The sequence below is a fragment of the Odocoileus virginianus genome, chromosome 7 (genome assembly GCF_023699985.2).
Source record: "Odocoileus virginianus isolate 20LAN1187 ecotype Illinois chromosome 7, Ovbor_1.2, whole genome shotgun sequence".
Classification (NCBI taxonomy): Eukaryota; Metazoa; Chordata; class Mammalia; order Artiodactyla; family Cervidae; genus Odocoileus; species Odocoileus virginianus.
In genome coordinates this window covers 32,900,865-32,927,346 of record NC_069680.1, presented here as the reverse complement: position 1 = coordinate 32,927,346, position 26,482 = coordinate 32,900,865, and the positions used below count along the sequence as shown (strand labels likewise).

Sequence of the window (26,482 nt, the reverse complement as noted above, 5' to 3'; positions counted from 1 at the left end):
GGGGACGTGGACGACTGTGCGGCCTGTTTTGGGGGTAATTTCCTTTTATACAAAGTAACGATTTCCGATTTACTATCGGACTTTGAGAAGCTTGGGGGCTTGCAGGGTGAGAGGCTGCGCTGGGCAGCCTTCCTGGGACCCAGCCCAGTGGCTTCTCTTGTGACAGCCGTGGTGACTGGTGACAGATTTCATCACCTTGTCTCGTCATGTAATTCCATCATTAAAACCCTAAACTTTATCATATTTCCGGGCTTTGCTCTTTCTGCCGTAATGGCCCACGCCCATCAATAACCGCAGCATGGGCGCGAGATGGAGCGGCTGTCCACAGAGGCAATCGCTGGAGAGCGGGCGAAGCCCGCGCTTTTAATCTCAATATAGCGCCGTTCGGACCAGCAGGAAAAAGAGTTGTTTTAAAATTAATTACCTTGTCAGTAGCTATTATGATTAAAAAGTGTGCCCACATCAATACCGTGTGCCTAATTCAGAAGCAGAGTCACAAGAAAGGCCATAAAAATCAATGGTTTAGGCCTTGAAGATGGAGGCTCTCTCTGCTGACAGGTGAGCTCACTGCGTGATGCTCAGGCCACGGGCAGGCTGCTGGGCGGGGCAGCGGGGCTTGGGGCCTTCTTTTGTTAGTTTTATCTGCTGGACGTGGTAGAAACCAACCTCCCAACCTCGGGCTTGTCTCGGATCTGGGGGAGGCCACGTGCTCGGAGAGAACAACCTGATCAGCAAAACACAGCGGTGGGAGCTTCTGACAAGGGAAGCTCAGGCTTCCCTTTGAGCTGCCGCCAGCAGGCCGACCTTCCTAGAAGCCACTCTTGGGACTGCATGCTTACGCCGCCCCGTGTGGTGTGCCGGCCCCCGGCGTGGGCTGGGGGGGCCTCAGCCCCGGGGACAGTCCCTGGCGTGGGCTGTGGGCTGGGGGGGCCGCAGCCCCAGGGACAGTCCCTGGTGTGGGTTGGGGGGGGGGCCTCAGCCCTGGGGGACGGTCCCTGGCGTGCCAGCTGCTGGCACAAGGAGCCTGAGGTGGGGGCCCAGGTGACTGGGGAAGGACCCTCTTGTTGACAGAGCAGAGCCAGGTGGGTGAGCCCCCTCCAACACGCCCACCCCCGGGGTTCCGCCAGGTCCCTGTGATTCACAGGCCTGAGGGGCCCCAGGGACCTGCCCGCCACACCTGCTCCCCCAGACAGTGTCTCCCAGGCCGGGCGCCCCAGGACCCATGATGGGTGCATGCCTTGCGCAGCGGGTGGCCAGGCCAAGCCATCACCACAGCCCCCTGGCCTCACTCACTCAGGGTCCTGGCACTGGAGGCACCCGGGCCCCAGCCCTCACGTGGGGTAGACCTGGGGAGGCCACAGCCCAGAGCAGCAGGACAGAGAGTGCTGGGCCAGCTGCTGAGTTCCCAGGGATTGCACCCCACGTCGGAAACGCCCACCCTAGTCTCAGTGGGCTGGTGGCCGGAGCTCTGCTGTTGGAACGAGGCCTGAGGCCCTGCTGGGCACTGGACTGTAACCCCAACTTGTATGTTGAAGCCCAGTCCCCTCAAAACGGTACTGGAGACAATTAAGGTCAAATGGGGTCATGAAAGTGGGCCCAGATTCAACAGGACAGGTGTCCATGAGAGAAGAGGCCTGCGGCTGCTTCTGTCCCCCGAGGACATGGCAAGAAGGCGGCCATCGCCGTCCAACCAGGATGCAGGCCTCCCAGAGCCGGCCACGCTGACTGAGCCCAGAGTTGCAGGGATGCACACGTTGCCCCAGCTCCTGCCTGAGCTCCGTCTGTGCACAGACCGCCCCAACCACGGGGCTGCCTCGGGGGCTGCAGGCCCTTCTCAGTCAGATCCCCGTGGGGCATCCGCGTCTCCAGGGCCGGCTGCTCCAGGCCTCCCGGGCATGCTGCCCGCTCGCACTCACTCTCACTTGTCCTTTTAACAGCACGGTGACGTCACAGCACCTTTCTGCTCGGACGCCACCACCGGCGAGGAGCAGAGACGTGCCCCAGCCTCCTGGGCCGCTGGGCTCCACGCGCAGCCCAGGAAAGCAGCACTGGGGCTCGAGAATGGTACCTTTCAGCCCTTCGGCGCCCACGAAGAGACCCTCGGGCCCTCGGGAGACACAGGCCGTTGCGCGGCTCAGCCTGACTGAGCATGTGGGCTGGTGGGGTCACAGTCCAGCAGCGAAGGAGGGCTCGAGCAGCCTAAACAGCGGCCAAGAAAGTGAGGCCAGCGGGTGGACGAGCACGGAGGCGCCACCTCAAGGGGCAGTGAGCTGTGGTGTGGACATGCTGGAACCGGGACACGCCGCGGAGGGAGCGGTTGTGCACCGTCCACATGGCAGTCGGGATGTTATCTAGGATGCACGTGGGAGCCCGCACCCCGCAAACACAGATGCCGCCAACACACCACGGGGACCCCCCCCACACACACACGGCTGTGCGGGAATGTGCAGGGGGTCCCCGGGTGGGGTGGGATGACCCTCCACTGGGATGGGGAGGGTGGGACACAGGTTCAGAGCGTGAGCGCGGGCCTGGCAGCACCCTCGACTCCGTCTGAGCAGGACAACACAGAAACGGCGATGCGGGCGCGGTGAGTGGGGGCCCCGACTTCGCCTCCGCTGGCGCTGCGCTCTGCTCTTGTGACACACAGGATCACAGCCCCATGATGTCAGGACAGCAGCTCGTTCCTGGGCCAGCCCGGGACCTCGCACGCCCTCCCGCCCAACGCCAGGAACACGCGGGGGCCCTGCCCTCTGGCCGATGAGGAGCCGGGGTGGCGAGGAGGCTGCCCGTTGGGCCCGGACGCCCGCGTCCAAGCTGGGCTCCGACACGGGGACAGCAGCCGCCCTGGGGGCCCACTGTGCAGGGCGTCCCGGCGACCTGCATCCTTAGCACGGGGCCTGCCTCTGCCTGGAGACCAGAGGTTTTCTTTTCTGCCGGCTGGCTGGCGGGGCGAGCTCTGGGAACGGCCCAGAGAGAAGCAGCAGGACGCGGGCCTTTGAGCGGCTGACAGCTGACGGATGGCCGCCCGCAGGACGACAAAGGGGGCTGTGTGGCCGCCGCGTCACGCCGCAGCTCCCTGGGAACTAATTGCTCGGAGTCGCCCCGGGCAGCTTTATTTTTCTGGCAATCATTTTCTCTGAATGCCCCAAAATGAGCATGAAACAACTCTTTTGACCGGACATAAAAGTTAAATGTCCCAATGTTGACCAAATTAACTTCAGCGCTGTGACAATGGACTGTATTTGTGAGCAGACACCAGGGGACAAAGGGGTGCTTTCTGCCCGGATTTCACAGTTGTGATGTAAAATTGTTCCTATGGACCTGGCCGGGCCGCGCTGCAAAGGGAGACACAAGGGCCCTGTCACTTGTGGAAAAAAACCTCATTTCACGGCCCAGAGCTTGGGAGAGGCCAGGAAGGGCTGTGTGAGCTGGTCTCTGCTGCTGGGTTGACGCCCAAAACGCTCCCCCGCCAGGGTTTAGCTGTGTGCCTGACAGGGACCCCCCACGGGTACAAAGGTGCACACAGCCCCCCGAGACCCGGGGAGGATCCGAGCCCCCCCCAGGCGGATGGGACCCCAGCCCCATGCAGAGGCCCTGATACTGCCATCCCCACATCTTTAAGCCTGGTACGCTTCCCTAACTAGAGGTCGGTCTCCTTCTAACCTTTCAGAACAAGAGATTTCAAGCAAGAAATTATTGCGCAAAACATCAGTTATTTGCCATAAAATCCGCCCTCTAGTAACACTGGAAAGTCTATTTTCTGGCATCTCTGCGGTGACTCCTCCCCACAGAGCCCCTCGCAGCAAGAAGTGCAGATATGTCTGCAAGTTCACACACTTCAGACCAGAGTCTTCCTCATGGGTGTTTTTCTTTATAAGTTAGCTTTTCACTTTGAAATAATCTTAGAGTCACAGGACAGTTGCAAGCAGGGCATGAGGTGCCTCTCAGTCTTAACCCAGGTCCCCTGGGCCAGCCTATGGGGGCAGGACGTGGCTTGCCGGGCCTGACACCCACACCCGGGTGGAAACACGGGCCTGTGAGGCCCTCCAGGGAGATTAAGATGGGACCCCCATGCTGCCTCTCTGCGTCCACACTGGCCGCAGACAATGTTCCCAGAGGTTCCCAACGCCCTGAATGGGGCCCCCTTGGTGGCAGCGTCCATTCAGGCCCAGCGTGGCATTGTGCTCCCATCGGCAGAGCAGAATGCAGTCTGCTGGTGGCTGCCAAAAGGTTAGCAGCCCCGACGAAAGGGCGTCCGTCACTCACCGCCACAGAGCAGCCCTTTGTGCGGGCGCCGGCCGCACCGGGAGGTCCGGACGCGGCTGGCTGGGCGCCCCACAGACGCCGTGCATGGGAACGCGGAGGCCGCTTCCCGGGGGCCGCGCAGCAGCTCAAGCCCTGACAGGCCCTGAGGCCACTCGCCTCTGCCGACCGGCCGCAGCCTCCAAGGGCGGCCCGTTCCCTGGCTGGCTCGGCGCTGCCGTGAAGGCGGCCTAGGAGGCCTGTGCGGCCACTGAGAGGCTCACCCCTCCCAGCGGGGCTGCTCCCGAGTCTGCCGAGACAGCGCGCGCCCCTCCTCCTGGACCAAGCAGCCTGTTCCACCTGGGCTGCAGGCCGAGGCCCCTGAGGGCTGACCTCCCGGAGCCTCAGCACCAACCTGGCCGTGCTTGCGCCTGGCTACCCTGGCCTCGAGCGGCGAATGCTCTGGTCCAGCATGCTGTCCCAGCCTCCGGGGATCGACATCCAGCTCAGGGCACAGCTGGACGCCCAGCCCCGAGGAGAGCTCGCTGTGGAGGCGGCAAGGGCAGGCAGACCCCCGTGTCCCCCACGTGCGGGGTCTCAGGGTGCCGGAAGGACCTCAGGGACCCTGGGAGTGAGCTGGTGACCACTGCCTCATCCCAGGGCACAGAACCCTGGCCTCCCACTCCATCCAGGGCGTGTCCTGGCCAAGCACAACTTGGGGTCAGGGCTGGCCGGCAGGGCGCTGGGGAAACTGGAGACGCTTCCCAAGGCCAGGTGGGCCGGGCCCCCTGAGAGCGGGGGCTGTGCGGGGGGCTGGCAGATGCTGGGCTCTGGCGAACCAGGCCTCAACGGCAGATTAGCTGGGGTGAGACTGCCTCTCCCTCCCAGACGACAGCGTGTTGGCGCTGACGTGGCGGAGGTCACGGGAGATCACCGCGGACAGACGAGGACCAGAGGGCCCAGGTGGGGCCCTGCGCACTGGCTCCGACGGGGCCGGGTGGCCGCGAGCCGGGGCAGGAGGTGGAGGCCTGCGTCCTGAAGACCACCGAGGTGGTCTTCCCTCTGGTCAGGGGCCTGAAGCTCGGACTGAGAAGCAGGGGCAGAGCGGGGAGGGAGGCGGCACTCAGCGGGCAGGGGTCAGAGGGCAGGGGGCAGGGGGCAGGGTCGGGGCTTGTGCTTTATCCTCGGGCCGACATTTGTATTTTTGGCAAACGGGAAAGCGAGCGAGGACAAGGTGAGAAGCCGGCCGTGACCCTCCCCAGAGGCGGGCGGGCAGGGGGCCCCTCAGCACCCACCTGTCAAGCACGTAGCCCAGGGCCTTGTGCCGGGTCCCCGAGTACACGGAGGGGCTGGTCTCCCAGGCAACCAGGTTGGAAGCATCATGGAAGAGGTGGATGTTCACCAAGTCGAAGGCGCTGCAGGGACAGACAGGAAGCTCAGGACGCGGCTGGAGCTGCTGGGTCCCCTGGGCGGCCTCCTGCCATCCCACCCCGCTCCCTAGGCAGGTGCCACCAGGCTGCCCCGGACAAGTCCTCCTCTGACGTGTGGTCGGAGGACACGCTGGACTCACGCGCGTGAACCCTCACACAGGAAGGACCCACACACAAAGGTCACCACCAGCAGCAAGGGGGCCCAAAGAGGATGCTAGGACCATTCCCCAAAACAGAGGGGTGGGAAGGACGGGGAGGACGGGGGAGGACGGGGAGGACGGGGGAGGACAGGGGAGGACGGGGAGGAGTGGGGAGGATGGGGAGGATGGAGAGGAGTGGGGAGGATGGGGAGGAAGGGGGAGGAGTGGGGAGGGTGGGGGAGGACAGGGCGGATGGGGAGGGGGGGAGGGAGGATGAGGAGGAGCATGGAGGGTCGGGGAGGACGGAGAGGACGAGGAGGAGCAGGGAGGACGGTGAGGAGTGGGGAGGACAGGGAGGATGGGGAGGAGCGGGCAGGGAGGAGCTGGGTGCTTGCCCAGGTCTCAGCTCCCTACATAGCTGGCCGTGCACCCAAAGGCCCCATACGGGTCAGCACTCCCTGCGGAGTGTCGGGGCGCTGGGGGGTTCAGTTCACTCTGCAGAAGCAGCCGTGAGCTCACAGCCCCTGGAAAGCCTTGGGGAGAGACCATGGCCCATGCCTCCTGTGGGCCTGCAGGGGCATGGGGAGGCTGGGTGGGCCCATGGCCGCCGGGAGCCCCAGGGCATCGCTGGGGCCTGTCTGGCTCACAGCAGAGGGGTGGGTGGGCTCCATGTCCCCTGCGGAGTTGGGGCCACCAGGCCCTGAGACCCAGCCTGACAGCACGCCCCCCACCCCCGCCCAAGCACATGGAGGAAGCGCCAGCTCTCTGCTCTGGTCGCATGGTGACCATTGAGCCCGGAGCCCCTCCCTGGGCCGTGGGCGGCAGCTGGGGGCCGGGTCAGGAGGCTACAGCGGTCTCGGCTTCTCCCACCCCAGAGCTCTGGGACCCCCGCCCAGGGGACGCCCCGACTGCGTGCTGCCCCAGCAAGGGGGGTCGTGTGGACATGGGGGGCGGTCCCGAGGAGGGGCCACAGCGGTCAGCCAGCGGCAGGTCGGGCCTCCCCCAGCGGAGCATTTGCAGTGCAGACCCAGGTGGACAGGTACACGCCGCGTGGGTGGGGCGCAGGCTCCTCAAGGTGCCCTGTCCCGGCGGGGGGGCGGCGCCCAACTACCCGAGGGACCCCCACCCGTGCTCAGACAGCTGCTGGCTGTGGCTACAGGGGCCACCAGCGAGGGCTGGGGCAGGGCCTGGGCCTCTTGGCCACGCTTGGGGTCCCCGGGCATCGCAGGGCTCACCAGCCCCGGCTGGCCGGGGGAAGGGGGGCGCTGGCCGCAGGGGCTGTGGAGCACATACCAGTCAGCGAGGCACCACCGCGTCCGGAGGAAGCCTTTCCGCGACCACTTGCACTAGAAGGTAAAGAGGCCACACTGGTCAGCGGGGGGGGGGGGGGTGGGTGCGGCCACGACAGCTCTGTGATGCTGCCATGCTGGGAGTCGGGCCACAGCGGGGTCAGCGCAACCCACACGGCCACGCGGGGCCCTTCCTGATCCCCAGGATGCAGCCTCATGCTGGCATGGCCTCCTGGAACGTCTGCCCTCCCAGGACAGTCCAGGGCTGGTGCCCAGGAGGGCTGTGGGGAGAGCCCGTGGGGACAGGCAGGGGGCAGGGGCAGGGGCCCATGTGGTCCCAACGCTTCACCTATCCGGGGAGACAGGGGCTCCAGCCTGGCCACTGAGCGCAGACGCCCAGCTCAAGGGCCTCCCCTCACCACCCCCTCAACAGTCAAACTTCACGAGGGGCTCCTCCCACACCCGCTCCAGCTGGTAGCCCCCGTCCTCTGCACAGCCTGGGCAGGCCACGTCACAGCGGCCTTGAGTCTGGACGAGTCTTCGTCAGGACACGGCCTCACTGGCCTCCTCTCTGACCACGGCTGGTTAGAACCGCCTCGCTGGTTGGTGCGGCTGCTGCAGGACCTGGGAGCCCCTAAGGCTGAACACGGCACCCAGGGTCACGTGGGCGCGGTCACCCGTGGGGGCCGGGGGCCGGGGCAGGTCCTCGGGGGGCCCCTCGCCCTCTCCTAGCGCCAGGGTGGGAGGCGAAGTGGGGTCTCCAGGTGCACCAGGCATTGGTGCCTCCCCGTGCCCCGGTGGCCTCTCCAGAGAAGCAGTGACTGGCCCTCCGTCCGGGACCACCGCCCCTGCAGATAATGGGAGGGGGTCATCGCCACCCCGCTGCCCTCGGGCACGTCAGGAAGCCAGAAGCCGCAGTGCAGAGCGGCCCTGCCTCAGAGGCCCGGCTTCTGGGCTCAGGGCGGGCCTTCAGAAGCAGGACCAGTGTCCGGGCCCCCAGAGTGGCCTGCGGTCCGCACCCACGTGGCGGGGGCTGGGGCATCCGAGCACAAGCTCCTGGACGTAGGTGCCTGTTGCAAACGGAAGCAGGGTGCACGGGCGGGACTGGGGTCTCCCCTGCCTCCCACTGTCCCGTCCACCCTTCTGGGCTCCCTGGCCATCGCCACCTTCTCCAGCCCCTGTGGCGTCCGGGGGTGGCCAGCTGCCCCCCGGCACCCACCCCGACTCTCAGAGAGGCCCTCACCCCTGGAGAGGAGACCACGGGGGTCGGGGGTGGGGGCACACCGTTCAGCTGACAATATCAAGTCCCCGCTCAGATGCCCCGTTAATAGGATTCCTTTACCAGCAGATGGATTGCGCACACAGGCGGCTTCATCTACTAAAAGACGACATAAATCTCGGTGAGAAAAGGGAGGCTGCGGGAGGTTATCAGCACACAGCCCCCGTGAAAGGCCCGCCTCGGAGCATTAGCGGAATTAATTCATCTTTCATAAGAGCTCGGAGCGGCCCCGTGATCTATGGCAACAAGCAATTTCTCACTACGGACTTGAGGAAAAAAAAACGCCTCAGCCCCAATCGACTACACAAATCTGCTTTTTAAAAATGGTCTCGCATTATCTGAAGTGCTGCTCCCAAAGGTAGTGTTTGAAACGCATGTTGAGCCAAAAGAACCCGTAAATCAGTGGGGAGAGTTCTGTTGGTTTTAGACGCGGTGGGCTGTAATTATTTGGAATGGCATTATGCCTCCATCATGGTAATTACATTTAGATTATCCTTAAGCGGTGGTAATAAAAGAAAGAGAAATCAGTCTTACACTAATTCCCTCCCCCAAAGTGTGTCTGAACGAAGCAGCCGGGCGGGCCTGCCTGCACAGCAGGAGCGCCTGCCAAGGGCCGGCTGACCCCACGGACCCCCAGGGAGCCTCCGGGAGACACGTGGTCCTGCCAGTGGCCCTGGGGTTTCTCACACCCGAGAAATCCCGGACTGTCGACAGAACGGTAGAAGCAAGTATGTTTTTCTCAATAAGATGTTCCTCCTGTTAATTCATCAAGGTGAAAGGAAAATGAACAAGTCCTGGAAACTTAGACAACGTCAGACCCAGTGGACCACACACTCGGGCGATTCTGTGGGGTGGAATGGGGGCCCCAGGCTGGGGTCACCTCGTCCCAGGACACACTGCCCTGGTGCAGATATCTGGGTCCCCACAGAGGCACCCCGCCTCCTTCCCCCAGAGACGCACTCTGCCCTCTGCCTGTGGCGGGCAGGGGGGCCCCGCGGAGCCTGCAGCCTAGTCGGCCCCTCCCTAAGAGGGTGTGTGTGTGGGGGACCACGGCTGAGCCCCCAACGCGCCCACCCATCCACCCGCCCACCTTTGCCCCCATCATGACCCCAGGGCCTGGCAGGAGAGAGACGGGGGGGGGAACCCCAGGCTCGCTGGGGCCTGGAGAGGGAGAGACGCAGGGACCCCAGGCGCGCTGGGGCCTGGAGAGGGAGAGACGGGGGGACCCCAGGCGCGCTGGGGCCTGGAGAGGGAGAGACGGGGGTCCCCAGGCTCGCTGGGGCCTGGAGAGGGAGAGACGGGGGGACCCCAGGCACGCTGGGGCCTGGAGAGGGAGAGACGGGGGGACCCCAGGCACGCTGGGGCCTGGAGAGGGAGAGACGGGGGGACCCCAGGTGCGCTGGGGCCTGGAGAGGGAGAGACGGGGGGACCCCAGGCGCGCTGGGGCCTGGAGAGGGAGAGACGGGGGGACCCCAGGCACGCTGGGGCCGGGAGAGGGAGAGACGGGGGGACCCCAGGCACGCTGGGGCCTGGAGAGGGAGAGACGGGGGACCCCAGGCTCGCTGGGGCCTGGAGAGGGAGAGACGGGGGGACCCCAGGCACGCTGGGGCCTGGAGGGGGAGAGACGGGGGACCCCAGGCTCGCTGGGGCCTGGAGAGGGAGAGACGGGGGGACCCCAGGCGCGCTGGGGCCTGGAGAGGGAGAGACGGGGGACCCCAGTTGCGCTGGGGCCTGGAGAGGGAGAGACGGGGGGACCCCAGGCGCGCTGGGGCCTGGAGAGGGAGAGACGGGGGACCCCAGGCTCGCTGGGGCCTGGAGAGGGAGAGACACGGGGACCCCAGGCACGCTGGGGCCTGGAGAGGGAGAGACGGGGGTCCCCAGGCACGCTGGGGCCTGGAGAGGGAGAGACGCGGGGACCCCAGGCACGCTGGGGCCGGGAGGGAGAGACGGGGGTCCCCAGGCACGCTGGGACCTGGAGAGGGAGAGACGCGGGGACCCCAGGCACGCTGGGGCCTGGAGAGGGAGAGACGCGGGGACCCCAGGCACGCTGGGGCCTGGAGAGGGCGCCCCGCAGAGCAGAGCCTGAGGGTGAGGGGTGTGGGTGCCCTCAGAAGGGGCCACGGTCCCGGGAGGGGTGCAGGCGGGAGCCACAGCGGGCGGGTTGGGGGTGGGCCGGGCTCGCGGAGGCTCTGGGTCACGCGCTGGGCCCTCCCTGCAGGGAGTGGCCTCATCCGTGGGGCTCCTCGGCCTGCCCAGGAGGACACGGTGACCCTAACGGACAACCTTCTCCGAGGACTGCCACAGTCCCAGGCCGGGAGCCTCCGGGGACCCGGCTCCAAGGCCACAGGGCAGTGAGAGGACCCCAACCTCCGAGTCAGCTGCGAGCAACAGGGATGAGAGGCTCTGGGGGATCAGCCAAGTCTCTGGGGAGACGGGGATGTACCGCACACGTCCACTTCGGGCCGGGTCACCAAGTGCGCCCCGCCCTGGCGGGTGTGGAGTGGGACAACGTCCCGGACACTGGGAAGCCCCTGGGGGCAGTGGCCGGGGCAGTGGTGCTGCGAGGGAACCGGCGGGCTGGGCTCCAGCACAGCCTGCCTGCCGGCCCGGGTGCCCACCAGTCAGGGGCCGTGCTCGCCCGGCCAGTCAAGGTTCAGGAAAAGAGTGCCGATTAAAGGAGAAAGTCGCAAAGAAAGATACTAAGCTAAAAAAAAAAAGAAAGATACAAAGCTGCTTGGGCGGGGCGGGGGGGAAGGGGGGGCTACCTCAAAGGCTCCCCACCCGGCCCTCAAGTCCTTGCGCCGTGAGGCCGCGGGCCTAGCACTGCCCCTGGGCTGTCCAGCCCCTGCACTGACCAGGCGAGGCGCCCTGGCCTTCCCTGCTGGGTGCACGGACCCTGGCCATCACCAGGGGTGTCAGGGTCCCCCCTGCAGAGAAGCTGCTGGAACACCAGAGCCGGTACTTGGCCGGCTCAGGGCTGTCCCTTAACTGCCCCCGGACCCCTGCAAGCTGGCTCTCCCCCCGTCAGAGGCCAGGACGCTCCCTGTGGTCCTGCAGACCGCCCCTCCAGCCTCCCCGGAGCCGGCACCATTTCCACTGCTGTCCCTCTCAGGTCAGCCCAGTGCTGGCTGCAGGGGAGCTGGGGGGAGTCTGGATGGGGTGGGGCCAGGAGACGACTCGGCCTCTCAGGCTGACTTCTCAGCCCTTGCCCTGTTCCTGGGAAGCTCGACCACCCTCCTGCTGAACTCGGCTCTGGCCAACGGCCTGGGGGTACTGCGGGGCTGGGCCGCATTGGGGTGGGGGGGTGGGGGTCAGGGGAGGGGGTGCCCCAGCCACGCCCTCCGCAACCCACAGGGCAGAGGAGACAGCCCCCGGGGCAGGGACTGAGGGCGGGTGGGGTGGATGGGCTGGGAGGCAGCCCCTGACATCAAGTCCTTGGCGGGGACAATGGATGGGGAAGCTGTGCCTGGCGGGATGAGGGGCTCATCCTTCATGGAAGCGGCCACAATTCCTTCACCGCAGGAGTGGGTCATAAAGCAAGTTAATAAAGCCGTGGCCTTGCTGAAATCAGCTCAAGTGCCAGGTGTGGGGCGGGGGCGGGGGCGGGGGGGGGGTGATGCTCCTCCAGAGTCGGGGGAGGGGGCAGGGCTATGCCCAGCTCTCCACGCCCCACCCCCAAGCTTCACCGGGTCATGTCCCACTCTGTGTCCACAGGCCCCCAGGGAAGGTGATCCGCCTGGTCAACCTGTGGATTTCACTGTCAGGAGGCTCCGGAGATGCTGGTTATTACAACATTCTCTAAAAGTACGGGGATCCAAAATTGTGTGTGCAGCGTAATGGCTGCATAAAAATAACAAAATTGTACAAAAGCGCCTGAAACCCACAGGAACCGCACCCAGGCTTTCTGTGTCCCAGCAGTGGTGAGGAACAATCCACACCTCTGTGTGCTTCCGGAGCCTGGGGAGCAGGCACCCGGGGCGGGGGGGAACCGCACCCCAGGGCTTTCCCTGTGGGAGTGTGGGGGCTGGTCAGCACCCTGGGGACGGGGACAGCCCCCCGAGGGCCTACGCCCCCAGTCCCAGCGCTCCCGTCCGGAGTCTCACCAGCAGACCAACACGCTCAGCGAGGTTTGCTGGGAGCCCCAAGGGACAGTCCTCCTGCACCCCTGGGGGAAGGGCCTTCTGCCTGGGAGTGACGATGCCGGCTGACATCAACCACAGGTCCTCCAGCCCTCACCCGAGGCCACCCCGCCGAGCCCACCCGGGTCAAACCTTCAGCAGAGCAGGATGCCGGGGCACGGCAGCATGGGGGTGCGGTGGGGATGTCCTGTCGCGGAGTGTGACGCGTTTGCAGCCCAGGCCTGCACTGGGCTGGCTGCCCCGGCGGTGACCTACCTCGGGGAAGTAGTCCTGCGGGAACTTCTCCTTCTCCAGCATGGGCGTGCTCTCCAGCGTGTCCGAGTAGATCTCCTTGCCGGTCACCTTCTTGTACTTCTTGGCTGGAAGAAGGCCCAGGGTGACTTCGGTTCTGCACCCCACCCCTGGCTCAGGGCCACGGGGTCCACGTCCCACCTGGGCAGCAGCGTGCGGGGTGAGGGCCGCGACTCCGGGCAGGCAGCTGCTCCCAAGGACCCGGGGCCCATAAATCGCCATCCCCGTGGCTGGACCCTGACCCTGGACTTCATCTCCCTCGGAGCGCCTGGCCTCAGGTTTACAGGGGGCTAATTGGCTCCTGTGAGCAAACGGCTGCACTTGAAAGGGCTGTGGCATTACCGTCCACTCGCGCTCAAGGTAAATTTATTTAATAACATTGATTTCCTCCTGCCATCACTCACAGCTAGGGAAGGGGAGTCCTTATGTGAGACTGGGTGGGGGGTCGCAGGCAAGGTGGCCGGGAGCTCTGGGCCCACTCCCCGCCCGCCTCGCATCCAGCCGACCCCCGCACACAGGGCCAGTCTGCTCCTGCACACCCAGGCCAGGATCACTCCCTTCACAGACCATTGTCCCTGCATCCACCATGGGGCTAAACGCACACTGTCACTGGGCCGGGGGCAGAAGGCTGCGAGCTCCCCCCAGATGCCGGCAGGGAGCCTGGCCGCAGGAGGGCCTGCTGAGACCGCCCTGGGGAGCCCCCCCCCCCCCCGCGGGGACATCACACTTCCCCTGCTCCCTGCGGGCCGTGGGGAGGGCCCTGGGTGCTCAGGCAGAGGATTAGGTCTCCTGCCAGAGTGCCCCGGGTCCGGCCCCAGGTCCTGCGAGCGGCCCCAGCTGGCCTCTGTGGAGCAGTGCCCGTCCCGCGAGCCCAGGGAGCAGAGATGGGATGTGACGAGAGGCCCCCCCCAGGGCAGGGCTGCGCAGGGCCTGCCGCACCTCTGACCTCGTCCCCAAACCAGCGAGCCGGGCCCCTGCCGATGGGCGCCTCTGCACCTCAACTGCCCCCCAGGTCTGCAGACTGCCGCCTCCCAAGGCCCACGAGCTGGCGCCGGGGGAGGGTAAACAGACAAGGGCTGAGAGAGGCCCGAACCACCAGGATGGAGGGAGTCCACTCCCGAACGGGAGCACAGCGGCCAGTGCGCAGCACGGGTGGGGTCAGGGCAGGGGCGGTCAGGGAGCCCACGGAGTAGGGCGGGGCTGAGCGGGCCGGAGGAACCAGGGGCAGCCTGGGCCCCCGCGGCATCTGCGGAGGGCACGGGCCACGTGGAGGTCCGGCCCTGGCCCTGCCGCCCCCTGCCCAGCCCTGGGAACACCCTCCTCTGTCGTCTGACCTCAGCAGTGGGAGGCGCTGCCCGCCGAGGGGCCTCCGGGGGAGCAGGAGCCGCAGCCCCACGCGTACCACGGGGCCCGCACGTCCGGGCGCCCTGCACGGGTATTTATCCTGCCTTCCGAGGGGCCTCTCAGCTAACAGCCGTGGTCTGGGTTTGGCCCGACCTGAGAATAAAGGACGTTCTTTCTAAAGGTCTGCTGAGGACAGGGATCCTTGGAGCAAAGCTGAATCCTCGCCACAGCCAGCCCGGGGCATTGGCTTGTGTGCTGCATGGGGTGGAGGCCCCCAGAACTGACATCCTCAGGATGGACGGACATCCTCAGGACAGACGGATGTCCACAGGACAGACGGACATCCATGGGACAGACACCCCCGCCCTCGGCGCGCCAGGCGGGCACAGGCGTAGGACCGCCCGGAGGCACGCCAGAAGGAGGGCGGGGGCGGGGGCCATGGCAGGAGGCAGTTCTGCTGAGATGAAACCTGGGTCCCTTGAGGAAAGAGGAGACTGGGGAGGGGTGGGTAGGAGGAGACCTTGGTCTTTCTCAAACAAATAAGATTTTACTTTTAGAGCAGCTTGGGGATTACAAAATTGAGCTGAAAGTGGAGCGTTCCCATCCTCCTGCAGTGCAGGAGACCCAGGTTCAGTCCCTGGGTTGGGAAGATCCCCTGGAGGAGGGCACACACCCACTCCAGTGTTCTCGCCCAGAGAATCCTAAGGACAGAGGAGCCTGGTTGGCTACAGCTCCTGGGGTCACAAAGAGTCAGACAGGACTGAGTGATTAACTCACTCTCATAGCTTCCCAACAGCCTGCATTGGTGAGCTCATGCGTGCCGGGGGTCCGGACAGATGCAGACGTCACAAATGCAGCTATCCACCACTGCAGCCTCACAGAGAGCACTTCCTTAGCCCGGAAACCACACTCCACCCAACCCGGATCAGCCAGCCTCACTTCTGCTGCCTCCACTGTGGCTGGCCTTCCCCAGCTGGCCACGTTCCCTCGGGAACACACGTTTGAGCTTCCTCCATGAGTTTTTGTGTCTTGACAGCCATTTCGTTTTGCTGCTGGAAGGTATTTCAAGTCTGGATGGCCCACAGTCTGTGTATTCCTTCAACTATGAAGGACACACTCTGGTTATTTCCAGTTTTTGCTAATTATGAAAAAAGATGCTATAAACATTTCTGTACAGGTCTGTGTGTTGTCATTAAGTTTTCCATTCATTTGGGTAAATCCCAAGAAATATAAGAGTGTGTCTGGCTTTGCAAGAAATCATCGAGCTGTGAACCGCAGAGGCTGGACCGTTTTGCTTCCCCACCAGCAAAGAGGGAGGCTTCCTGCTGCCCCACATCCCACCAGCGTGTCAGCAGACTTCAGGTGTTCTCACAGGTGTGTGGGGGTTTTAACTTGCATTTCCCTGATGGCATATGCTGTTGAATAGCTTTTCATCGCCCACTCCAGTGTTCTTGCCTGGAGAATCCGAGGGATGGCGGAGCCTGGTGGGCTGCCGTCTATGGGGTAGCACAGAGTCGGACACGACTGGAGTGACTTAGAAGCAGCAGCAGCAGCTTTTCATCATATCTGTGTATCTTCTTGGGTGAGATTCTGTTCAAATCTTTTGCTGTTCAGTCGCTCACTCGCCAGGCTTCCCTGTCCTTCACTATCTCCCTGAGCTTGCTATGACTCATGTCCATTGAGTTGGTGATGCCATTCAACCCTCTCAACCTCTGTCGTCCCCTTCTCCTCCCACCTTCAATCTTTCCCAGCATCACGGTCTTTTCTAATGAGTCAGTTCTTTGCATCAGGTGACCAAACTACTGGAGCTTCAGCAGCATCAGTCTTTCCAATGAATATTCAGGATTGATTTTCTTCAGGACGGACTGGTTTGATTTCCTTGCAGTCCAGGGGACTCTCAAGAGTCTTCTCCAACACCACAGTTCAAAAGCACCAATTCTTTGATGCTCAGCCTTCTTTATAGTCGAACTCTCACATCCATACATGACCACTGGAAAAACCATAGCTTTGACTAGATGGACCTTTGTTGGCAAAGTAATGTCTCTGCTTTTTAATATGCTGTCTAGGTTTGTCATAGCTTTTCTTCTAAGGAGCAAGTGTCTTTTAATTTCGTGGCTGCAGTCACCATCTGCAGTGATTTGGGAGCCCAAGAAAATAATGTCTGTCACTATTTCCATTGTTTCCCCATCTAGTCTCCATAAAATGATGGGGCTGGAGGCCAGGATCTTTGTTTTTTGAATGTTGAGTTTTAAGCCAGCTTTTTTTTACTGTTCTCTTTCACTTTCATCAAGAGGCTCTTTAGTTCTTCTTCACTTTCTGCCATGAAGGTGAGGGTGGTGTCATCTGCATATCTGAGGTTATTGGTATTTTTCCCGGCTATCTTGACTCCAGCTTGTGCGTCTTCCAGCCCAGCGTTTCTCATGATGTACTCTCCATGTAAGTTAAATAAGCAGGGTGACAATATGCACCCTTCATGTATTCCTTTCCAATCTGGAACCAGTCTGTTGTTCCATGTTCTATTCTAACTGTTGCTTCTTGATCTGCATACAGGTTTCTCAAGAGGCAGGTCAGGTGGTCTGGTATGCCCATCTCTTAAGAATTCCCCGCAGTTTGTTGTGATCCACACGGTCAAAGGCTTTAGTGTAGTCAATGAAGCATAAGTAGATGTTTTTCTGGAACTCTCATGCTTTTTCTGTGATTCAATGGATGTTGGCAGTTTGGTCTCTGGTTCCTCTGCCTTTTCTAAATCCAGCTTGAACACCTGGTAATTCTCAGTTCACATACTGTTGAAGCCTGGTTTGGAGGATTTTGAGCATTGCTTTGCCAGCGTGTGAGGAGAGTGCAATTGCGCGGTAGTTTGAACATTCTTTGGCACTGCCTTCCTTTGGCTCACTTTTAAATTGTGTTGTTTTCTTATTGCTGAGTTTTAAAGAGCTCTTTTTTATTTGGATAACAGTCCTTATGTGCCTTTTCAAATGTTTTCTCCCAGTCTGTGGCTGATCTTCTCATCCTCTTAACAGAGAGAGAACATGGTTTTCACTCCAGTAAAGTCCAGCTCACAGTTATCCCTTTCACAGAGCATGTTTTTGGTGTTGCATCTGAAGAGTCATCACTAAACCATCACTAAACACCTACGTTTTCTCCTATGCTATCGTCCAGGAGTTTTATAGTTTCACACTTCACAGTTGGGTCTCTGATTCATTTTGAGTTAGCATTTGTGAAGGTGCAAGGTCTGTGACTAGATTCATTTCCTTGCATGTGGACAGACCCCAGCACCACCTGTTAAGACTATCTTTGCTCTATTTTATTACTCTTGCTCCTCTGTTAAAGGTCAGTTGACTTTGGGTGTGAGGGTCCTTTTCTGTCCTCACTATTCCGTTTGATCTATTTGTCTGTTCTTCCACCAACATCACGCTGTTTTGATTCCTGTCACTTTATAGAAAGTCTTGACGTTGAATAGTGTCAGCCCTCCAATCTTGTTCTCCTCCTTCAATACTGGGTTGGCTATTCTGGGTCTGTTGCCTCCTCTCCATATAAACTTTAGGATAAATTGGTCAGTACCCACAAGAAAACTTTCTGGGACTTAGAACAAGCTTGTGTTGAACCTATGGATCAAGTTGGGAAGAACTTGACAATCCTGAATCTTCCTATAAATGAACATGGACTATCCCTCCACTTAGTTGGGTCTTCTTTGATTCCTTTAATCAGATTTCATAGTTTCTCTCATGGAGATATTGCACATATCTTTTAAAAATCATCTAATTTATCTGTGTATGGCCGTGCTGGGTCTCCACGGCTGCACAGGCTTTTCTCTAGCTGCGGCATGTGGGGGCTGCTCTGGTTGAGGGGCACGGGCTTCTCACGCGGTGGCGTCTCTGGCTGTGCAGCGTGGGCTCTAGGGCGTGCGGGTTCCAGCAGCTGCAGTTCCCGGGCTCTGGCGCACTGGCTCAGTAGGCGTGAAGCTTAGGCTTTGCTGCTCCATGGCATGTGGGATCTTCTCAGATCGGGAGTTGAACTTGTGTCTCCTGCGTTGGCAGGAGGATTCTTTACCACTGAGCCCCCAGGAAACCCCAATACTGTATGTGTTTCGTTAGGTTTCTTCCCAAGTACTTTTTGGTATGTGAGCTAATGTAAATGATATTATGTTCTTAATTTCGAGTTCCACCTGTTAAATGCTATCAGCGAAAGCCCTTGACTTATGCTTATTAACCTCACATCCTACACCCTTGCTTATTGGCACTCGTTTCTGCTGCTACTGCTGTTGATGTTAGTTCCTTAGGACTTTCTATATAAACTCGTCACCTAAGACGTAAGACAACGCCTTCCTATCAATAAGACTTTTATGTCCTTTTCTTGTCATATTACAGTAGCCAAGATTTCCAGTGTGATGTGGAAGAGAAATGGTGGGAGTGGACACCCCACCTAGATACTGACCTTAGGGGAAAAGCATCTAGATCTAGTTTTTCACTATTAAGCATGACTTAGTGCAGAATCTCTGTAGCTGTTCTTTACCAAGTTGAGGAAGTTCTCCTCTATTCCTAGTTTCCTGAGTTTTTATTATAAATTGGCGTTGGATTTTCTCAAATTTTTTTTCTTCATCTATTGACATAGTCATGTGATTTTTTCTTTTAGCCTATTGATGTGATGGATTACATTGATTGATTTTTGAATGGTGAATCAGGTTGACATTCCTAGAGTAAATCTGAATTGGTCACAGTGCACAATTTTTCTTATATGTGCTAGTTTTGAGTTGCTAATATTATCGATATGTTGAGAATTTTGCTTTGTATGTTCATGAGAGACACTGGCCTGTACTCTTCCTTTTGTGTAATATCTTTGTCTAGTCTTGATATCAGGCTAATGCGAGCTGTGTAGAATGAGTTAGAAAGTCTTCCCTCTGCTTTTACTTTCTGGGAGAGATTCTAAAGAATCGGTATAATTTGTTCCTTGAACTTTAGTAGAATTCACCAGTGACACCATTTGGGCCTGAGGCTTTCTTGTTTAGAAGGTTATGAAGTACTGACTGAATTTCCTTTAACAGATAATTCATATTATCTACTCCTCCTTGAATGAGTTTTGATGACTATCTTTCAAGGAAGTGGGCCATCTAAGTCATCAAATCTACAGGCGCAGATTTGTTCACAATATCCCTATATTATCCTTTTAATGTCCACTGGATCAGTAGTGATGGCCCCTCTCTCATTTCTGATATTAATTAGTGCCTTTTATTCTTTGTTAGCCTGACTAAAGGTTTACCAATTTTACTGATTTTTTCAAAGAATCAGCTCCTGGTTTCATTAATTTTCTGTACTGTGTCTGTTTTCAGTCTCACTGCTGTGTGCTCTGATTTTCATTGTTTCTTCTCTCCTACTTGCTTTGGATTTAACCTGCTCCTCTTGCCTGCCCAGGTGCGACAGGAACCTGAGGGGAGGCTGGGGCTGCCCATCTCCCTCCCCGTTGCTGGGCCTTGATCAGACCCCAGTGGGCTGCACTCTAGTCGAGGATTTTCCTTGAGGTCAGGCGTTTGGGAGGAACGGAACGCTCTGGGAGTTTCAGAGTTGCTACTCTCCCCTCCCTTGCCAGAGGCACACAGGGATTTCCCTTCATCTTCATCCCGAGAACCTGGTGGGGCTCCTGGAGGCAAACCCACGAAGGAGGCCCTAAGGATGACCCTGCGTGGTCTCCCTGCCATGACCTGACTGCATGATGGTCTCTGCTTATGGCCCTGACTCTCAGGCCTGCCCGGCCATCTCCCCAGCTTGAGGGGCAGCAATCTGTCCCGTGACCTTGCTCCTCTGAGGGGTCTACGGAGAGTCACCTATTTACTGCTGGTTTGGATCGTCTCTTCTGTGAGGCTGAACTAACAACTTCCTCGGTTGTCACGTGTTGGACCAGAAACTGAAACCTCTTTCATCTGTCTCATCTCAACTTTCTAAATAGGAAAATATCTGTTAAAACCCAGGCTGTCTGTTCTTTAAAGTGTGTTCAAACTGCACAAATCTGGATTACTTTTGCTGCAGCTCAGTTTCAGGCAGAAAGGCAAGCCTTGAAGAGCAGGGGCTGGGGGGCAAGGGCCGCTGGCCGCGCCTGCCCGAGACTCCGGCCGCGCCCACCGCTGTGGGTCGGCGGGACCACCTGCCACGCCGCGGCTTGTCGGCTCAGGGCGTGACCACAACTGTTACCACACTTCTTGTCAATGACAATGCGCAGGCCTTGCTGGAGTTGAACGTACGTCTAGGGTACAGCTGTGAGTAGACTGGGCTAACCAGGCACTTCATGATGACTTTGATGTAGTAACACAGCGTTTCTGCAAAGGCTTACTTGAAAAGGGGAGAAGCTCAGTAGAGGTGGTGCCTATAGCGCCAGAGGCGCAGGTTCCTTAGAAGCAAAGCCCTTCTGCTGCAGCTGCGCCGGGAGCCGCTGTGTCTGCATCCTCCCCCCACCTCGCTCACGGCCCCGCAGCCACGACACTCAGCGTCCAGTGTCTGCAAGGGCGTGGGGAGAGCAGCCTGCTCCCGCCAGGTCTGCTGGGCCGCTCTCAGCCCCTCGGCGGGGCAGCCAGGGGCTGCGTCTCATGTGCAGAGAATCCGCAGGCAACGGCCTGGTGAAGACCTGCTGCTGGGACCCTGTTCTCAGGTTGATTGAATCACTGCTTCTCGGCCTGTGGGCATGCTCTGTCTCCAGAGTGAGCGGAGAGGATGACTCTGAACAGACTGTGAGGCCGGCCGCGCCACAGTCCTCACCCCTGGGAGGCATCGCAGAGGCCTGTTATCTGGCTCCACGGGCCTGGTGCGACTCAGAGAGCTCGACGCTAAACATGCAGAGTCGAGCCCGCCTGAGCGGCCAACACACACGCATCCTGCGGGCAGACGCGCGGCCTCCACACGTTGGCACTCGGGGCCCCGGAGACGCAAAGGGCTTGCCCAGTGAACACGGGCAGCGCTGTCTGCTCCGCCACAAACACACTCTCGCCCGCTCTTTCCTGAAACATGCTGTCTGGCTGCGTTTTTCATTTTTCTCACTTTCTCACATTTGACAGACACACAGATACAAACCGTTCCCTTCTCCTCCTAACTCTATTACAGGAAAACCAGAGTCCCTGGCCTGAGCCATGAGGGTGGCAGGGGTGTGGCCCGGGCCAGAGGGGAAGCTGTCCGGGGCCAGAGGGGAAGGGCTGACCATCGAGGCTTCAGAGAAGACACAAAGCAAGAGTCCTCTCGAGTCCCTGCCTGTGACCGTGGAAACCCTCGATGAAACCGGACACGCAGTCCTGTCGCAGGGATGCTGGGCAGAAGGGGACGGGAGAAGCCAGAGCACAGGCAGCGGGCAGGGTCCAGCAGGACAGAAGATCCCAGAGGGCGTAAAGGACAGCGGGGCGTCTTACCTTTAAAGTCAAATTGGTAGATGTTTTTTAAGGATTCATGAAGAAAGTAGAAGCTTCCTAGCGCCTGCAGAGTAAAAAGAGAGACCAAGTGAGCGGTGTGATGAGATTCTAAAGCGGTTTTTTGCACAAGAAGGCGAGTCCAGCTCGCGGCAGCCAGTCACAGCCGCTGAGCCTCGGCAGCCAGCACCCACACCTCCGGAGCCGGACTCCCCGCGCTCCGGCCTCGAGCCAGGCCCCCGCGCCCAGCCCACTGCCCGCGTCCGCTGCGGGGCCACCCTGCAGGACGGAGCTGCGGCCCCCCGCCCCGAGCCGCTGACCACGAGCAGCACCACCAGCCGCCCGCCGGCCCCAGGAGCGGCTCTGGGCGACCAGCTCGGGCCAGTGCACCCTTGGGAGAAGGCCATGTGCAGGCCCGGGCTGGGAGGGACGGGGCACCCGAAGCTGGAAGTCACTTGTTTACCTGGAATTCAAACTTCACTTGGGGTGTGTGAGTGCATGCGTGTCTGCGTGTGTGACGGGGACTCAGGCGTGTGGTCAGTGCCTGGGGCTCATGCAGGCACGGAATAAACAGCCCACAGGCTGCTCACCCGACCCCAGCTCTCACCAGCTGCCCTGAACCCTCCCCAAGAGGAGCTGCAGCCCCTCCATGCGCACGCCCGAGGCCCGGCCTCTTTCTGTTCTGACCTCGGGCAGCCCCTCAGAGAGGAGGCCGTGAGCAGCACAGGGACCCCAGGAAGTGCCAGGACCACACCCGCCAGCGAATCCTAACAGCTGCTCTGCTCACGCTGGCCTGTAAATGGGCATCCTTTCATCTCTGTGAGGAAAGCCTAAGTAAATAAACGTGATTGCAAACATCTGAACTATTGCCTCATTGAATGCAATAAAGCTAATATAATATTAAGAAGTTTATGATAAATGGAAAATAAATTGCCAATGTAGGAATAGAAACTGTAATTCATGGAGTCAGAAAATCCATAATTAGCTCTAATGAATATTTCTAGTCAAAGTGCCACCCAACTTTTCTGACATCTAGCCGACCCCGTCAGTGCAGTTCAGGCCCCATTTGTCAGCAGCTGCGAGGATGCCTGGAGGGGAGCGAGCAGGACAGGGTGCCGGGCCGTGGGTCCTCTGACCCCGCACCTGTCACCAGTGTTCATCTTGTCGGAGAGTACTGACTTCTTGCCTGCTTTGCTAGAAACAATTAAAATGCTTTTTACATATTTATAAACCTGACTGTCAGGAGTGCTTATTAATTCTCCACTAGTGAATCGCAGGCCAGCCACTGCTGTGTCCACCGGAGCTCAGGCACGGGCCGGAGTCCTGACCGAGGGCAGCAGCGCGGCCGCAGGGACAGACTTGCCCCGAGGCTACGGGGATCCAGCGGCCAGAGTTCTCGGGGCAGGGCTCTGACAGGATGCAGCATGAGCCTGGGTCCGGGGCCCGGCGGCTCCCACGCGAGCACTAGGGGCGAATGCGGCAGGAGACCTGGTCCAGGGCCCCTGGTTCCCCTCGCCTGGCGTCGCGAGATCCCTCGAGCGTTTGCAAATGCTGCAAACGCAGCAAAGACAGTCTCCCACAGTGACTGAGTCGGCTGACGGCTGATGGGACCCAGGGCTGCACCCGGGCACTCATCTGCCTTGGGGGGCTGAGAGCTGAGGACCACGAGCCGCACTCTAGACACTCTAGCCGCTGACCCAGGGTAGGGGACAGGGCACGGGGAGACTGCTCCCCGCACCAGACAAGAAGCCACGCCTCTGCAGACGTCCAGCAGACGCGAAGCGTGGGTTTGCCAAGGGTCCCGCAGACAAGCCGCCGCCCACCCGCCGTGGGAGGGGACGCGGCTGCCGAGCCCAGCCCTCGGATATGTGTCCACCGCCTCTTGCTGGCAAACAAATCGGATGCTCCGGGACCCACCGTCTCAGAATGACGCCCTCACCTCCGTGTCAGACTGCTGGCTTCCCCGGGGAACAGACGGCCCCTGACACTTAGGTCAAACTGGCCGAGGAAGGGCCACGGGGGCAGGTTTGCCCCCGGAAGAGGGAGACACACACGTCTTCTCACACCCTGACGCGTGTCCAAGGTGTTCACTACGGGCACTGACGCTACAGGGAACAGGCGTGGCGTCCTTGAGCACACGCGACACGCACATCCCCGCACGCGTGTGTGTGACACACAGCTGGAGGTTCTGGGTCTCGGTGGGCGGGCACCTCCCACGCAGGTTTCTCCACGGCACTGTGACGACCCCGCTGCTCGCCCCCTTGCCCAGACCTGGTACCGGCAGAGCAGGTGACAGACAGCGGCTGCAGGCCCTTGGGGTGCCCACCAGTCGTCTCCCCCGTGTCCCTTGCTCTGGGGCAGCTGCGCAGCCCGTTCTGTCAACGGACGCGCGGGTTTCTCTCGAGCACTGTGCTCCTGCCCCGCGTCCACGCTCCGTTCCCCGCGTCTGTCACCTGCACGAGGATGGGCTTCTCCCAGGCCTCGGCTCACCTTCTCAGTTTTCTGTGGCGTCCTTCACTAGACAGAAGCTTTTACGTTCAAGGCAGTCAAGCGAGTCGCCATCTCCTTCACGGCTTCGGGCCCCATGCTTTGTTTGGAGAGAGCTCCCTCTGACTCCACAACGAGCCTCGGTGCTCTCTGGTACCCGGGCTGATCAGAGGAGGCAGCGTTTCCATGGAAACCAGCAGCATCCAGCTTCACATGAGAAGAGGCTGGCAAAGCAGGTAACGCCCGAGATGGCCGAGCATGGCCGTCCTCGGGCTGGAGGCCAGAGCGGTCAGAGAGGCTGTGGTGAGGGGGGCGACTGGAGGGCGGGGGCAGGACCGGGCTGAGAGGGAAGAGGCGTAAGGCTGCTTTTTCCAACACCAGGGACGTATCTGTGGGCAGGGCACAGGCGCCCGGTGCTACTTCATCCATGCCGATTCCATCATTCCATCCATGTGGTTCCCCATCATTCATGAGAAGGCCACACTTCCATCTATCCCGGGGTCTGTTCTCTGGGCTCTCAACTCTTCTCATCGGTCTATTTCTAACAGCATTTTCCCCTAGTTTAGCTTTTTAATAAGTCTTCACATTCAGTAGCATAGATAAATGCCCCGTTTTGCTTTTCTTCACAATTGCTTTCATTATTTTTGGCCGTCTGTACTTCCAAGTGAAACTCCCCAACAGCTGCCAAATTAGACCCAGACATCCTGATGGGGTCAAGGTCTCACCCACAGACTGCCCTGGGGACAACGGACATCTTCACAGCACTCGGTCTTCCTTCCCGTAAACGCAGCACGCCTTGAACCACACTCAGGTCTGCTTTATAGGTGGTTAAAGTGGAGCACTGCTCTAAGAGGGTGTAAAAAGTCAGGCCAGCCTTGCACTCCTGGCCCCAGGCTGGCTTGATCACGATGCACGTGCTCACGCTTGCTGGGTTCCGGCGGCTGGACTGCGTCCAGGGCCTTCGCCTGCTCCCGGCCTGGTCCTCTTCCTCACCATCCGGTGACCTTGCTGAGCTGAGTCTGTGACGGCCCACCTGTGAGGCAGAGTGAGGCTTCCCGGGACCCTTGGCATCCCCGCAGCGTGGACGCCTGACCCCGCAGGACGCCACTTTCAGGCCCCCCGGGGGCCCTGCTCCGACTCCACAGGCAGCCGCACAGGCCCTGTCTCCCAGCTGCCAGCTCCAGCGTGGTGCTGCCGGGGGTCAGCCTCGGGCGTGGGACACGCAGCTCCCCCGCGCACGTCCCACGGACTCGGAGCCCTGTGGCATGGCCCCTCTCTCCTGTTGGAACCCTGGCCCTCCCTGGATGGGGAGTGCCCACCACCACGCCCTCCCCGAACGGCCCCTCCCTGTGTGACCACCGCGCACGGCACTGGTGGCCCTCTGTCCCGGCTCCAGGGGGGCCCCACCTCCTGCGCCACTGTGGTCCCCGCACTCCTGCCCCTCTGCACCCCCCACCCCGTCTGCTGCAGGCCCACCAGAAGCCTGGCCCTGTCCCCCTCTCTCCAGTCACCGCCCTCACCACAGCCCCCCGGCTCACAAAGCACTGGCCACGCTGGCCCCTGGCCCGAGGACGGCCAAGCTCTGCCACCACAGGTGTTCCTGTTTCGCCACCTTCGTCTCACGTGAGCCCTGAGGCTGCACGTTCCCACAGAAATGCCGCCTCCTCTGAGCAGCCCTCCTGGACTGCAGCCCCTGCACAGCCCCCCGTTCTGCAGTGCTGCCCACTCTGGCTGTGTGCTTATTTCCTTCTCTACCAGGAGGGGAGGGAGCTCCCTGAGGAGGCCTGGTCACTGCTGCGTCCCCAGCAAAAGGCCTGGCATGCGGCAAGAATCACTGGACAGAGTGAGACACAGGGGTGTATCCCCCACCTCCCCAGGAGACGGGTCCACGGCTTGGAGCCAGCATGCCACAGGTCTCAGAGGACAAGCCAACCCCAGCCTCACAGCAGCTCCGAGAAGCCAAGCCCGATGCACCGAGTCACACGCCTTTACCAACAAGGGGAACGACCCTCTCTCTCACAAGGGGAAGCCCCCAGACTCCTGGTTTTAAAACAATTTAACAGATTGAGTAATAAATCAAAGCAAAGTTACTGCAACATTCATTAGATTATAAACAATAAATGAAACAAGGCTTCTGCTTCAATCAATGCAGAGCTTCATTGATCTTCTCCGGCATAATAAACTCACGGATGGCCAGCCTAATTGAATGAGGCAGCTTGACTGTCCATGCTGGCCTGCGTCACCGGAGGGCGGCCTGCAGGAAAGGCTGCACACAGGTGTCACCGTCACGGCGCCTGGCCCCAAAGAGCTGGTCTGTAACCCTCGCAAACGAGAACTGACTTGTTCACAAAGTGCCGACTTTCCAGGTCAGCCCCTGGCCTGCACCCGGAGTGACGTCTGGGCCCCCACTGACCTCCACACCCCGCTCCCCGCAGCCCGCCCATGCCAGGGAACAGTGTA

General features: G+C 60.5%; 1 protein-coding gene across 2 annotated transcripts in view; it reads right to left on the bottom strand.

Moving 5' to 3' along the window:
• INPP5A (inositol polyphosphate-5-phosphatase A) overlaps positions 1-26,482 on the bottom strand; it is a 158,668-nt gene that overhangs the window by 30,584 nt on the left and 101,602 nt on the right. For both annotated transcript variants that reach the window (XM_070470516.1, XM_070470517.1), the window contains exons 5-8: positions 21,539-21,602; positions 12,775-12,878; positions 7,106-7,158; positions 5,538-5,657 (exon numbers count right to left, since the gene is read on the bottom strand). In XM_070470516.1, the coding sequence (XP_070326617.1) occupies positions 5,538-5,657; positions 7,106-7,158; positions 12,775-12,878; positions 21,539-21,602 (341 nt within the window). The remainder of the gene's footprint in view (positions 1-5,537; positions 5,658-7,105; positions 7,159-12,774; positions 12,879-21,538; positions 21,603-26,482) is intronic.